This window comes from Meriones unguiculatus, chromosome 11, assembly GCF_030254825.1.
Source record: "Meriones unguiculatus strain TT.TT164.6M chromosome 11, Bangor_MerUng_6.1, whole genome shotgun sequence".
Taxonomy (NCBI): Eukaryota; Metazoa; Chordata; class Mammalia; order Rodentia; family Muridae; genus Meriones; species Meriones unguiculatus.
In genome coordinates, this window is record NC_083359.1 from 65435465 (window position 1) to 65448006 (window position 12542).

The following is a 12542-nucleotide window of genomic DNA, read 5'->3' on the forward strand; positions in this document are numbered from 1 at the left end:
CCAGGAACACCTTGCCCTCACAGGGCCACCTATGAAGTGTTTTCTGTGGCTCATCTTCAAAGACACTTGAAGGTTGCTGTAGCCCTGGTCCAAGGGAGCACAGCTGTATCTCAAGCTGGCAGGAGAAGCTGGCCACATCTTTGTGGTGCTGGGTTAGCTGCCATACAGCATACCAGTGTTACAAGGTCACAGAGGCTTATGTCATGCTCTAGAAAAAAGCCTTTGAGATTGGGATTCATGTCAGGAACACATTTTTCTCACTGAGCTCCTAAGTGAGATACTTATGACCCTGGGAAGAAAAATGCCATTTGCAGTGGAGACCCCAGGATGTTGAAGAGACCAGAAATGTTGGATGTTTTTGAAGGAGAGCTACAGGCAACAGACAGTTTGCTGGAGCTTAGAGCATGCCACTTTGTTGCCCAAATGCATGGAGCTACAGGATTTAATGGTTGTGCTGTTGTATTTTAATCTTTTTGTGGGTCTGGTCTTCCCCTGCTGTTCTATTGCTTTTCCTGTTAGAGGTAGGGATGCTTGCCATGTGTCACTGAAACAGGATGACTTGTCTTTTGATTTTGCATAAGCTTAGATTTAAGGGATTTTTCTTCACTATTAGAAGAAACTTTGGTCTTACAAATAATTTCGAGACTATGAAGACTATGGGTGTGGAGAGCTGAGACTCAGACGCCTTCTAGTGGCGCTGACATCCGCCCTCAGAACTGTAAAGAACCTCTGGGCGCATGTGCGGGTTGCGAAAGCACGCCAAGCCACTGCCCAAGCCTGGGCCGTCAGACGGGGTGAAGAGTGAGCAGCCAATCAGGGTATGACACGTCACTTAGGTGCGACCAGGGCTTATATAAACAGCGCCACATCGGGGCTAGCTCTCCTTTCATCGCTTGACTGTAATAAAGCCTGTTGCAGAAGGATCCGTTTGTCCCTGTGCGTTGCTGGAGAGACGATCATGCGGCTTTCAACATATGGGGACTCTTGAAGATGGACAGAAATATTTTACAATTTGATATAGCGCATGAGCCTGTAAGGGCCAGAGGTGTAATATTATGGTTGTAGCTTAAATTTCCACACCTCCAACCTCAGTCCCATGTGTGTGAATACTTGGTCCTCATCTGGCGACATTGTTTTGGAAAGTTTGGAAGGTTTTCAGTCTGGCTCTCTGGATTAGGTCACTAACAGTAGACCTTCCAAGGCTAACTGTTTGAGACTAGGGCACATACTCTCTAATTCTGGTTCCATTGTCGTGTAATGAACTCTGCCACACAACTGTGCTATATGGTTGCTCTGTCGTGCCTTCCCAGCTATGATAGATTTGACTCTATCTGAAACCATGAGCCCAAATAAGCCTTCCCCCTCCCTTGAGTTTTTTCAGTTATCCTGTGACAGTGGTGAGAAGAGAAATGAACATAGATATCATTTTTGGTTCTAATTTAGAATAAGGTGGATACCTTCCCACCCCATATCACAAGTTCTAATGAGTCAAGGCATTGACTTAAACAAATCTGGTAGAAATGAAGGAATATCAAAGTGGAAATAACTGTGAAAACAATTAATGAAAAACATACAAGTATTGCCCATGAAATTGATGTAAAGGAAAAAGAATGAGAAAATGAGGATTACTTCAGTGCTTTTACGGAGGGTGACATCTTTTATTGTGATAAGCAACCCCAAAGCTTTGAAACATACATGACAGGAACAGTTATGAGTTTAGAACTGAAGGTATAATTAAAAACAAGAACCATATATTTAGCAATCCTATCTAGCATGGCATACTTTAAATCCATGAAAACAAATGAGATTATTTATTAAGAGTTGAGAAGAACAAAAATAAGATGGACTGTACCTTGTCTATTATAACTTCTTGAGGTTTGGTTGATACATTAAAACCATCAAATGAGACTGAAGAGAGACATGATAAAAAGCTGAACTTGGTTGATTCATCAGTCTCTGCAGGAACCCCTGGGCCCATATTTTCTTTGGCTCTATTAGTCTCCAAATGGAGCTTCTGTCCTCTCCAGGTCTTTCTATCTCCCTCTTCTTTCATAAGATTCCCAGCGCTTTGCCCAAAGTTTGGCTATGAGTCTCCACATCTGCCTTGATACCCTGCTGGGTAGAATTTTTCAGAGGCCCTCTGTGGTAGACTCCTGTCCTGATCCCTGTCTTCTCCTACTTCTGATGTCCAACCTGTTTGCCCTTCTGAATGAGGATTAAGCATCTTTCCTAGGGTCCTCCTTATTGTTCAACTTCTTTAGGACTATAGACTTTAGTATGTTTATCCTATATTATATGGCTAATATCCTATATTACATGACTAATACTATAAGTGAAGTGAGTATATACCATGTATGTCTTTCTGTTCTGGGTTACCTCACTCAGGACAAACTTTTCTAATTTCATCTATTTGCCTGCAAATTCCATGATTTCCTTGTTTTTAATAGCTGAGTAGTAATCCATTGGGTAAATGTACCACAATTTCTGTATCTATTTCTTGGTTGAGTGACATCTAGGTTGTTTCCATATTCTGCCTATTATAAATAAAGCTGCTATAAACATAGTTGAGCAAATGTCTCATGGAGAGGACCTAGATACCCTGTTCAGGTGTAGCTCAGTCTCCATGGGGGTCCTGTAGTAAGGAGAGCAGGGGCAGTCACTGGCATGAAGTCTGTTGCATGCTCTTTGATTACCTCCCCCTGGCTAGGTGGCATTAGTAGGCCACAGAGAAAGAAGATCCAGACAGACCTGATGAGACCTGATAGGCTAGGGTCAGATAGTAGGGGAGGAGCACCACCCCTATTAGTGAATTAGGGAGGGGCATAGGAAGGGAAGAGGGAGGAAGGGTGGGATCAGGAAGAGGTGAGGGAGGGGCTGCTGCCAGGATACAAAGTGAATGATTGTAAATAATAATAATAATAATAATAATAATAATAGTAATAATCTGAACATGTGCTGCAGGAACAAAGGGAAGCATTGCCAGGAGTGGGAGCCAATTATGTAGAATATTAATGGATGTGAAATCAGAGAGGAATGCGAGAATCCATGCTGAATTTATCCAGTAAGAAGCTTTGAAAACCCTGATAAGAACTATTTGAGAAAACCATGGCAGAAGCCAAACTGGAGTGTGCTGTAATGGTGCACAGCATTGACAAGAAGACATATACTCCAGAACTTGCTATTATGAGAAGAAAAAGTGACAACTTGACATTTTTTGAGTTTTGCTCTATCTCTAAGGAGACTCACAAGATCCTTTTCTTTATAACATAAACATCTCTATACAGAAACACATCAATAAAACATTGAGGAGTATGGGAATGAAGTCCTTGAGGAAGAAGATGAGCACACATGGCTTGGACAGTTCTTCAAAAGAAAAGGGCACATTTCACATGGAAGTACCAGGAGAAGCAGTGTGAGCATCAGTGTCCAAAACAGGCATTCCTAGCTGGTACACTTGAATATCATAAAACTCATGTACTTGGACGTTTGAATTATATGTGTCCATACTCCTTTCCAAGTTTCTTTCTGTGGTCTAATATTTAGTAAATATCAGACCAAGTAACCATAATTCATTGTAGGATTATTGAGCATTTTAACTTACTTTTGTGCCTTGTGAATATTTCAAAGGCACTCTATATGATACAGAAGAGTAATTAAATTGATTTGACTATATGAGAACTCTGATGAAAGATTCTTTATCTCTCTGGAAAGACATTTTCCTAGGGATACAAGTCTAGAGAGTGTGAATGATTAAAAAGATTGGTATTGTGTTTTTAATGAAATTTAATTTAATAAAAGAAATTATCTTTATTCTTTCTTGTTTAGACAAATCCTATTATTTTATCACTCAAATAAAATGAATCAGTAGGATATCATGCACTAAATATATAGCCACATGTAATTTTAGTTTTCTTCCCACCTTTTAAAATTTAATCTTTACTAATAATATAATAAAAACCTTTGTTATTCAGATAGCAATGGAATTTCTTTGTTTAGAAATAGAACTAAAAATGCATCACAATTGGATTTCACTGGTGCCTTGAATATAGAGCAAGATTTAGGAATGCCTTGTGTTTTCTAGCACCTTCCAAATAGAGGACATTTTACAAATGCACACTAATTGAGTAAATAAGTACATGAATTCCTATTTACCAAGACATTTAATGTTAACTAGAAAGGGCAGAAACATTACTCACAGTATTTAGAGATCTGAGGCTTTAGCTTCTTTACACATATTGAGATGTAGCAATGTTTTCACTAGATGCTGTGACTAGATCTTAGAAAGGAGTGGGGGTAGAGTATGATATCTTTTCTTATCTATATCAATTAAATATCTTACATACTAAGGTTAAAAATTAAATTAAATAGCAGATATTAACCATTTGAGGACTCATAAAAATCTATAGTAGGACTTTGCAAAATGATGTACATAGAGTAAAACGACTGACAAGTATATGCTGAATTGCCATAATTATAGTTTGTAAAGAACTTGGCTTAAGCAGCAAAGAATATTTCACATATTTGTATTTTTTAAGGAAAGTCATAAGGGCTTGGGTACTTTGAGACATTTTCTCAAGAAGACCAAGAAGATGTCTGAAATGACACATCAGAAAACCACCTATTTAGACATGAACTCTAGATAAAATCATGCTTTGATATAGTAATGTGCAAAATGAAGAGATGCACACTTATGGTCTTTCCAGGGGTTAGGTATCCAGCGATAACTGGATGCCTGTCACTGTTGTATTTCTTTTCTGACAAATGTTCTCCATCTACCTTTTGTGTAATGGATTCCCCTGTCATCCCTCTTTTATTTCTATTATTCTTTAATCATGTTCTTCAGGCATTGCCGAGCAGTTCTGAAGAATAACTGGGAGAGATGATGGAACAGAAGATGAGCTTGCAACAATCTGAGGCCAATGTACTGAGCACAGCTTTCTTTAGATGTTTCCTCACAGTCTTAGCTATTCTAGAGTAGCAAGGAGGTGAGGTATGCTAGGGCTTTGAGATAGCCAGCCTATCAGAGGTTTCTGTCCTGGAATGGTGCAGTGTGTGTTCACATACAAGCCTATTTGAGGTCCTTCTCCCTAGCCCCTTTTACTCCCACACCCAAGCAGGACAGGGTCAGGAGGTGCACAGCTGCCTTCTATCCATGGCGTTTCTGTGATGCCACTTCTGAGGAAAGAAAGTTTTCCTCCATACATCTTCTCTCAGTCACTGTCAGTCCAACCTAAAACACTGCTATGTTAAGCACTCTTGCAGTGATGGAGTCCGAGTGAGCTCTGCCCTGTATACAGTGTCTGGACTCTCTGAGGCCTCAGCCAGCCTTTCCAGGGTGCTCTATCTTATTTTCAGTGTACTTCAGTACTCACATTCATGTGTTTTCTTTTGGAATTATACTTTCTTTTATTTCATGGAAGATGAAGTAATCAGGTTTTTCTGTTTGTTTTCCTGTGTGTGTATTTGTGTGTGTGTGTGTGTGTGTTGTGTGTGCAAGAAAGAGAGGGGAGAGAGAAACAATGTATGTGTTTACTGTGTATATAGAGGACCAGAGTTTTTTTAACTTTTATTAATTACACTTTATTCACTTTGTATCCCCCCATAAGCCCCTCTCTCCTCCCCTCCGGAGCCCACCCTCCCTCCCCCTTCTTCACGAATGCCCCTCCCAAAGTCCACTGATAAGGGAGGTTCTCCTCTCCTTCCTTCTGATCTTAGTCTATCAGATCTCATCAGGAGTGTCTGCATTGTCATCTTCTGTGGCCTGGTAAGGCAGCTCCCCCCTCAGGGGGAGGTGATCAAAGAGCAGGCCAATCAGATTATGCCAGAGGCAGTCCCTCTTCCCATTACTATGGAACCCATTTAGACACTAAACTGCCATGGATTACACCTGTGCAGGAGTTCTAGGTTATCTCCATGCTTGGTACTTGGTTGGAGTATGAGTCTCTGGGAAGACTCCTGTGTTCAAATTTTCTTGTTCTGTTGCTCTCCTTGTGGGGTTCCTGTCTTCTCCAGATCTTACTATTTCCCACTTCTTACATAAGATTCCATACACTCTGCCCAACAGTTGGCCATAAGTCTCAGCGTCTGCTTTGATAGTCTGTAGAGCAGAGCCTTTTATAGGGCCTCTGTGGTTTATAGGTTCCTAGGTTGTTTCCTGTTTTCTTCTTCTTCTGATGTCCATCCTCTTTGCCTTTTGGGATGGGGATTGAGCATTTTTGTCAGGGTCCTCTCTCTTGATTAGTTTCTTTAGATGTACAGATTTTAGTAGGTTTATCCTATATTATATGTCTATATAAGTGAGTATATACTGTGTGTGTCTTTCTGCTTCTGGGACAGCTCACTCAGGATGATCCTTTCCAGGCCCTACCATTAACCTGAGGAGCAGATTTTTTAGCTCTGCATTTTTTCCAAGAATTCTCACAAAACGTACAAAATGTAGCCACAACAAGCAAAACTGTTGGCAGCAGAAAAGTAAAGTTTGGGATTTAAGAGATGTGGCTATTATCTTTCTTAATTTTAATTTTTATATTAAATTTAATTTTTATATTAATTACAATTTATTCACTTTGTATCCCAGATGTATCCCACTCCCTCATTCCCTCCCAACCCCACCCTCCCTCCCATGCCCCTCTCCAAGTCCACTGATAGGGGATGTGACTGTTTTCAATAGCTACAAGTTTGGTCATGGGGATAGCACCATAGAGAGAAAGATAAACTACAGTGGAGATAAAATGTAGACAACGTTGACACTGCAGGCTTCTTGATTCTGTCATCCATGAGGAAATGGACAGACCTGAGACTGACGGTAAGATCACGGACTGCATAGAATACTCTCATGGAATGCGCTTTAGTTGCAAGCTATGAAGAAGTGAAAGAGTAAGCCGGAGAGTGAATATTTCGCGCTGTGTTTAAGGGAGAACTTTGGCAGATGAAGAGATGGCTCGTGTAACAGCTGTAGTAAGCGAGGGTAGCCAGTGGGTGGCAATGTCTGCACACATTCTCAATGCCTCGTGGAGTTGGGAGGTTAACAGCTTGCTCACTGAAGCAAATCTCAGTTGGAAGAGATGATTCTCCCTTCTGCATTAGTCAAAGGAGCAGCGGCAAGATCTGGGCTTGCACCTTTCCTAGGTATATATTATGACACACAGAAACTCAGCTAAAATCTGTAGGGAACATTTCCGATTTCATTAAATTTTCACAGTTGTATTTTTGCTTCTTCTTAATTAAGTAATGATAGAGTTGAAAATTCGATTAAAAGCCTGACTGTGGCTGCTTCTTACTTCTAATGGAATTGCTTAATTTATCTCCAGGGCAAGTGGCTCTTTTGTTGATACAAGGACCAGGAGGACTCTGGTGACATGCTTGCTTGTAAGATGCAGAGCTATGGGGGTAGTTCAATGGAGTGGATGACAGAGAGACATGGAAGTGCTTGGCAGAACAAGCCTACACTTTGGAGTTTGAAGTTACTGTGGATTACCAAGATGACTGCATTTCAGAAAACCGTCGCATAGGTGGGAGAAGAGAGGCTAAGATCATTAAGGAATGAGGAGGCTTATTATGCGTGGAGACAAAGACAAGTATTTCTGTGTCAGAAAAATGATTTTAAAAAATGCCTGGGAATTATGACTATCTCTGTTGAATTTACTGTATCTCTGCTCTATCAGCTATCATCAAGTTTCTATTGAAAGTCATCTTAAGCCAGGGCTGCTGGGCACAGGCCTGAAATCCAGCTAGCTACTTAGGGAGAATGTCAACTTCAAAGCCCCCTTGGTTGCCTGGGGCAACCAAGTTCAAGGCCATCCTGGGTAACTTAATGAGACCCTGTTGGATTTTTTTTTTTTTTTTTTTTTGTCTTTGAAACCAGAGCATTTATTTTATGACTGATTGAAATCCTCAAGATGAACTAGATGCTGCAACAACTGCCCTCTTGGGTTTAGGTGTCGTTCCTTCACGGAATCCATGCCTGAATCTGTGATAGACAATTTTTAGGTGCCTCATTCGACCAGTCCCGGTAGTGTTTCGCCTCTTAGCCGTGGCACTCCAGTTATACTTTCTCTTGCGCTTGGCAGGGTAGCCACCTTTGCCACAAGTCGACTTCTGAAGGTGGTAGGCCTTAGAGCCACAGCGGCGGCACAGCGTGTGCGTCTTATTGCGACGCTTCCCAAAGGACGACGTTCCCTTCGTCATCTTGCTTCTGCCGCCGAGGCCAGAGAGACCGGAAGAGGCGCATAATTTTTTTAAAGTAAGAAAAGTGCTGGAGATTCTGCTCAGTGGTAGGACACTTGCTGAGCATGGACGAAGACCTATTTTCAATCTCTGGTATCATAAAACAAAATAAAACAAATTTCAAAATCAAATGTGTTATGTGCATGCTTGAGGGATTTTTAGGAAAATGTGGCACAAATTATTTTTTGCACATAAAGGAACAGCAATCCATGGCAGGGTCATCACGAACCAAGATTCCTTCTGTATCTCCATCCTGCCCTCCTGAGGCTACTGCTGTCAGGTTTTTGGTTCTCCATGTCATCACCACATCGGAGCATCATTCCAGAGAGCATGGACACAAGTGGAGGAATGGTCCTCATTTCTCCTGAGGCTTCCTAAGACTTCTGCCGAAGACTCATTTACTTGGGACTTTACGTCCATTACCCAGTGCCTAGAGATAAAGGAGGTTGAAAGATGGATTCTTAGAGGACTAAAATTTTCCCAGATTTAAATTATCTTTTTGTTACTTTGATAGTTAAATTATCATTTTGTTATTTTGAGAATGTACATTTGGAAGAACATGGTGGGTCGGGAGAGAGTGGGGCTGGATGAGCCACGCATCAGAGGAGAACCAAGAATGAACAGACTGACTCCATCCTGAACCCTTCAACATTTCCCTTCAGTAGATTCCCGGACTTACTGGAAAAGGCAGCCGGGGCTGCTACAAGTTGCACAGAGGGGCGCAGGACATTGCCGGTCTTTCACATGCTATCAGTAAGACCTGTCTGACAACCTGAGAATTACACACTTCTCCTAGGTTGTCTCAGTTCAGGGCTTTGTTTACTCTCCAGGGCTCATTGTCATCCGCCAACTCCCACATGCATAGATTCACAGTCTTTCATCAGAAACAGTACATTGATAACAATGTTCCATTAGGTGTCTTTTAAAATTATTTTTAGCACGTACCTATTTTTTTCTCAAACAGACATATAGGATATGAATTCAGAACCATTTTCAAGACCAGTTATATTAACCTTGTCCTATGGATCAAAATTTTGATTCCTGGTGCAGATGCCCTATTTGAAGGGGTTTCTTAGGCTCTTCAGGGTAAATTGAAGGGATCATCAAGGGTCTGAACTTTCTTAGGCTCTCTAGGTTAAATTGATGGGATCATCAGAGTCTGTGGCCAGGTTATTTAAAGGATTAAGTTTCCCAAAGGCAAGAAAAAAAAAAAAAAAGAAAAGAAAAAGAAAAAAAGAAACTTTCACCTGATTCCAGTAGCAAAAATCTCACTTTTTGAGAAGTGGAAAATTAAAAAACAAAAACAAAAACAAAAAAACCAATGTTTTCCAGTTTGTGGAATGAAGATAAAAATTCGTGTATATGGGCTTCCAGTATGATACTGGTGCCATCGACAAAGTCTGTTAGGCCTACTTCCAGATGAGTTTATTATTAGAGTCTTGACTAAAGTTAATTTGATTTTGACAGGATTTTAGAATGTAGCCTGGGCTGTCCTCAAACATAAGACTTTCTGTACCAGTCTCCTAATTTGGGGGATTTTAAGTGTGTGCCTCTATGCTTGGTTTAGGTGAAGGGAATTTTCCAATTTTCATTGCAATGTTACAATAAGCATACACAATAAGAAGTTTTGAAAATAAAACATGATTCTTGGATTGTTTGTTTATTTAGACTGGTGCAATTTATGAAATAAGCAAAACAAAATGCTTAAAGCTCAATGATTCAAACTGTGGATAAGGATAATGATATTTTCTTAGTTTACTTTCCTACTGCTGAGAAAATTGCTCTGACAAAAGTAACTTATGGGAGAAAGGACTTTTTTTTTTGTGGCCATTATGCCAGGGAAGTCAAGGCAGCAGGAGGTCAGAGCTGTTGGTTACCCTGTATCCATAGTCAAGAAACACAGCAGTGAATGCTTCCTGGGATCTGCTTGCTCTCCCGGCTTTATCCTGTCCAGGAATCCCTGCCCAGGGAGTGGGCTCACCCAGAAAGATGTACTTTCCACTGTAAGACACAAAGGCTCATCTCCTGGGTGAATCTACATTCTGTCGGTTTGACAATAAACGAATTATCATGAGAAGAAATCACAAGCAATGGTAATTTTTCTTTCCTTATCAAAATAGTATGTTTTAAAACTTTTGGGTTTGAAACACTAAAGAAAATTTGGTTTTATTTGTTCACATTATAATAGCAGAAATTATAACACATTTTTGAAAATGATATTAATGTTCTTAACCTATAAACTCATTGCATGCTACCATAATATATTTAATAAAATAACTTTATTTTAAAAATGATAACTTAGAGAGGAGAGGATTTGGCTTGATGATTGAGAGCAGGAAAGTGTTTGTTGCCAGGACTGACTGCCAGAGATTGGTTCTGACAACCAACATGGTGAAAGGGAAGAAGTAACTCTTGAAAGTTGTCCTGTGACTTCCACAGCCATGCTGTAGCACGTGAGAATTAGAATCTCTCTGCACCCCTACCGTGCAGACATTTACTCACTCATGCATTCATGCACGCAAACACAAATGTAGAAAAAAATTGAGAATAGCCTTATTTTGTAATTTTATATATCCCCTTTATAGAGACCCAACAGAAGATTTCCGAGTTATTTTATCTGCCTAATCTTTTCGTTTTCTGTGATATGGTTCACTTACTGAAACAAAAACAAAAACAAAAAACAAAAAGAGATCAACTTTGGAGTATTGTAATAGCTGTTACAGAGTCATACATAGCTTCATTAAAACTACAACCAAACTCGACACTCAGTAATGCTTAATGGCATGTAGAATCTAAACTTAGAGAAACAGTCCTTTCTTTACATACTGCATCAGACATTTCCCGGCCCACCACATAATTTGAAGCACATTTTTGGGTTTGTGATATGGTGCCCAGAACCTTTATAGACAATATTGTGATGCTGAGGTAGGCCGATTTTCTGAATGTTGATGAATTTAGTTATCTGAATTGTGAAACTTCAACTCATTAATTTCACCAGCATATTTATAGAAAAAGTCTCTAAGCATTGGAATATTGTCAAGCTAATGGAAGCTTTCATTTGAAGCTTGAATTAGTATTGGCAATAAAAACTGTCAGTTGTTTTCCTTAAATTACAGCCTATTTTCTTTAAATAGAGTATCTGCCAGAAACACAAGTCTGCTTAACCATATCTATTTGCCAATTATTTCTTAAAGTACAAATTATGTTTTATGAAAACAGTAGCTAGTTTAGCTCATAACTTAAATAACTGCTCACATTAGTTTTCCATAATTTTAACTACCATGCTTTGGTATGTGATTGAAACGTCCAATGTAACCTCCCATTGAGTCTTACACAGAGCATGTAGAAGGCATGTAGTTAAGGATACAAACTTAGTGACGTTAGTAACTTTGACGTTTGGTCAAGGAATTTCCGAGAGGACAGTTGATGTACTGGCCATGCAGAGAATAGTGAGCACCACTGGTTTGCCCTCGTTCATTCCAGGACAAGTGGTTAGGTCCACCCCTGTTGCCCATATTCAACACACATCTTAGTCTGGTAGAAACAGCAGATTATGAGTTTATATTTTCAAGATTAATCTGAAGTAATGAACTCCTTAAATGGAAACGGGAAGCCAAAGTTCATTTTGAATACTGCTAACGTACCCAGCCATGTTTGTCAACCTAACTAACAACCATTGCGTTTTATTGTTCAATTTTAGTTTTGAACTCTTTAAAATAATAGTAAAATTTAAACCATGTGTTCTTTTATCTTTATTGAGTGCATACTTTACTCACTGAACAAAACTGTATTTTGATAATTAAAGATTTCTTGTAACATAAAGAAATGTTCAATGGTGACTATAATTGTTGACTGTTACCCCTTGTCGACTTACCTGCATGCTTGGAAAGTGAGATTTATGAAGCATCGGTCAGTAGATGATGCAGTCTGTGAGTCTCAGTCAAATCTTAGTGAACGGTGAGGGAATAAGGAAAACGTTTTCCACTTACATATAACTTTAAACTATATATAATTAATAGTCACATTTCCTTCAGTAATTTATGGCTTTTTATTCTTTAAATCTTTTTCAATTCCTTATGAAATGTGTTAACATTTGTGATTCAATGTGATTTGCTATTTCTAAGCAACATATAATCTTACATATAATATGATTTTTATTTTTTCTTGTCAGTCACCTAATTTTTTTTTTCTGAGCTATAGAGTGGGATTTAATGGGAGTGGCCTTGGCAATCCTCACCAACTCTCTCTTGCTCTCTCTCTCGTTGGAGCTTTTCTTCTCTCCTGAATAAGTCATTCTGCTATTTGTTCTCCTTTGT

At 39.5% G+C, this 12542-nt stretch overlaps 1 protein-coding gene across 1 annotated transcript; it reads right to left on the reverse strand.

Moving 5' to 3' along the window:
* Nucleotides 1-7826: 7826 nt before the first annotated feature.
* Nucleotides 7827-8221, reverse strand: LOC110554693 (large ribosomal subunit protein eL37-like). The gene has a single exon (XM_060365047.1). The coding sequence runs from the start codon at nt 8185-8187 to the stop codon at nt 7894-7896; it is 294 nt and encodes a 97-aa protein (XP_060221030.1). The 5' UTR covers nt 8188-8221; the 3' UTR covers nt 7827-7893.
* Nucleotides 8222-12542: the final 4321 nt, after the last annotated feature.

Bases quoted from the DNA above. Each gene is read 5' to 3' on its own strand.
- LOC110554693 (XM_060365047.1), bottom strand. From the start codon at position 8,187: ATGACGAAGGGAACGTCGTCCTTTGGGAAGCGTCGCAATAAGACGCAC.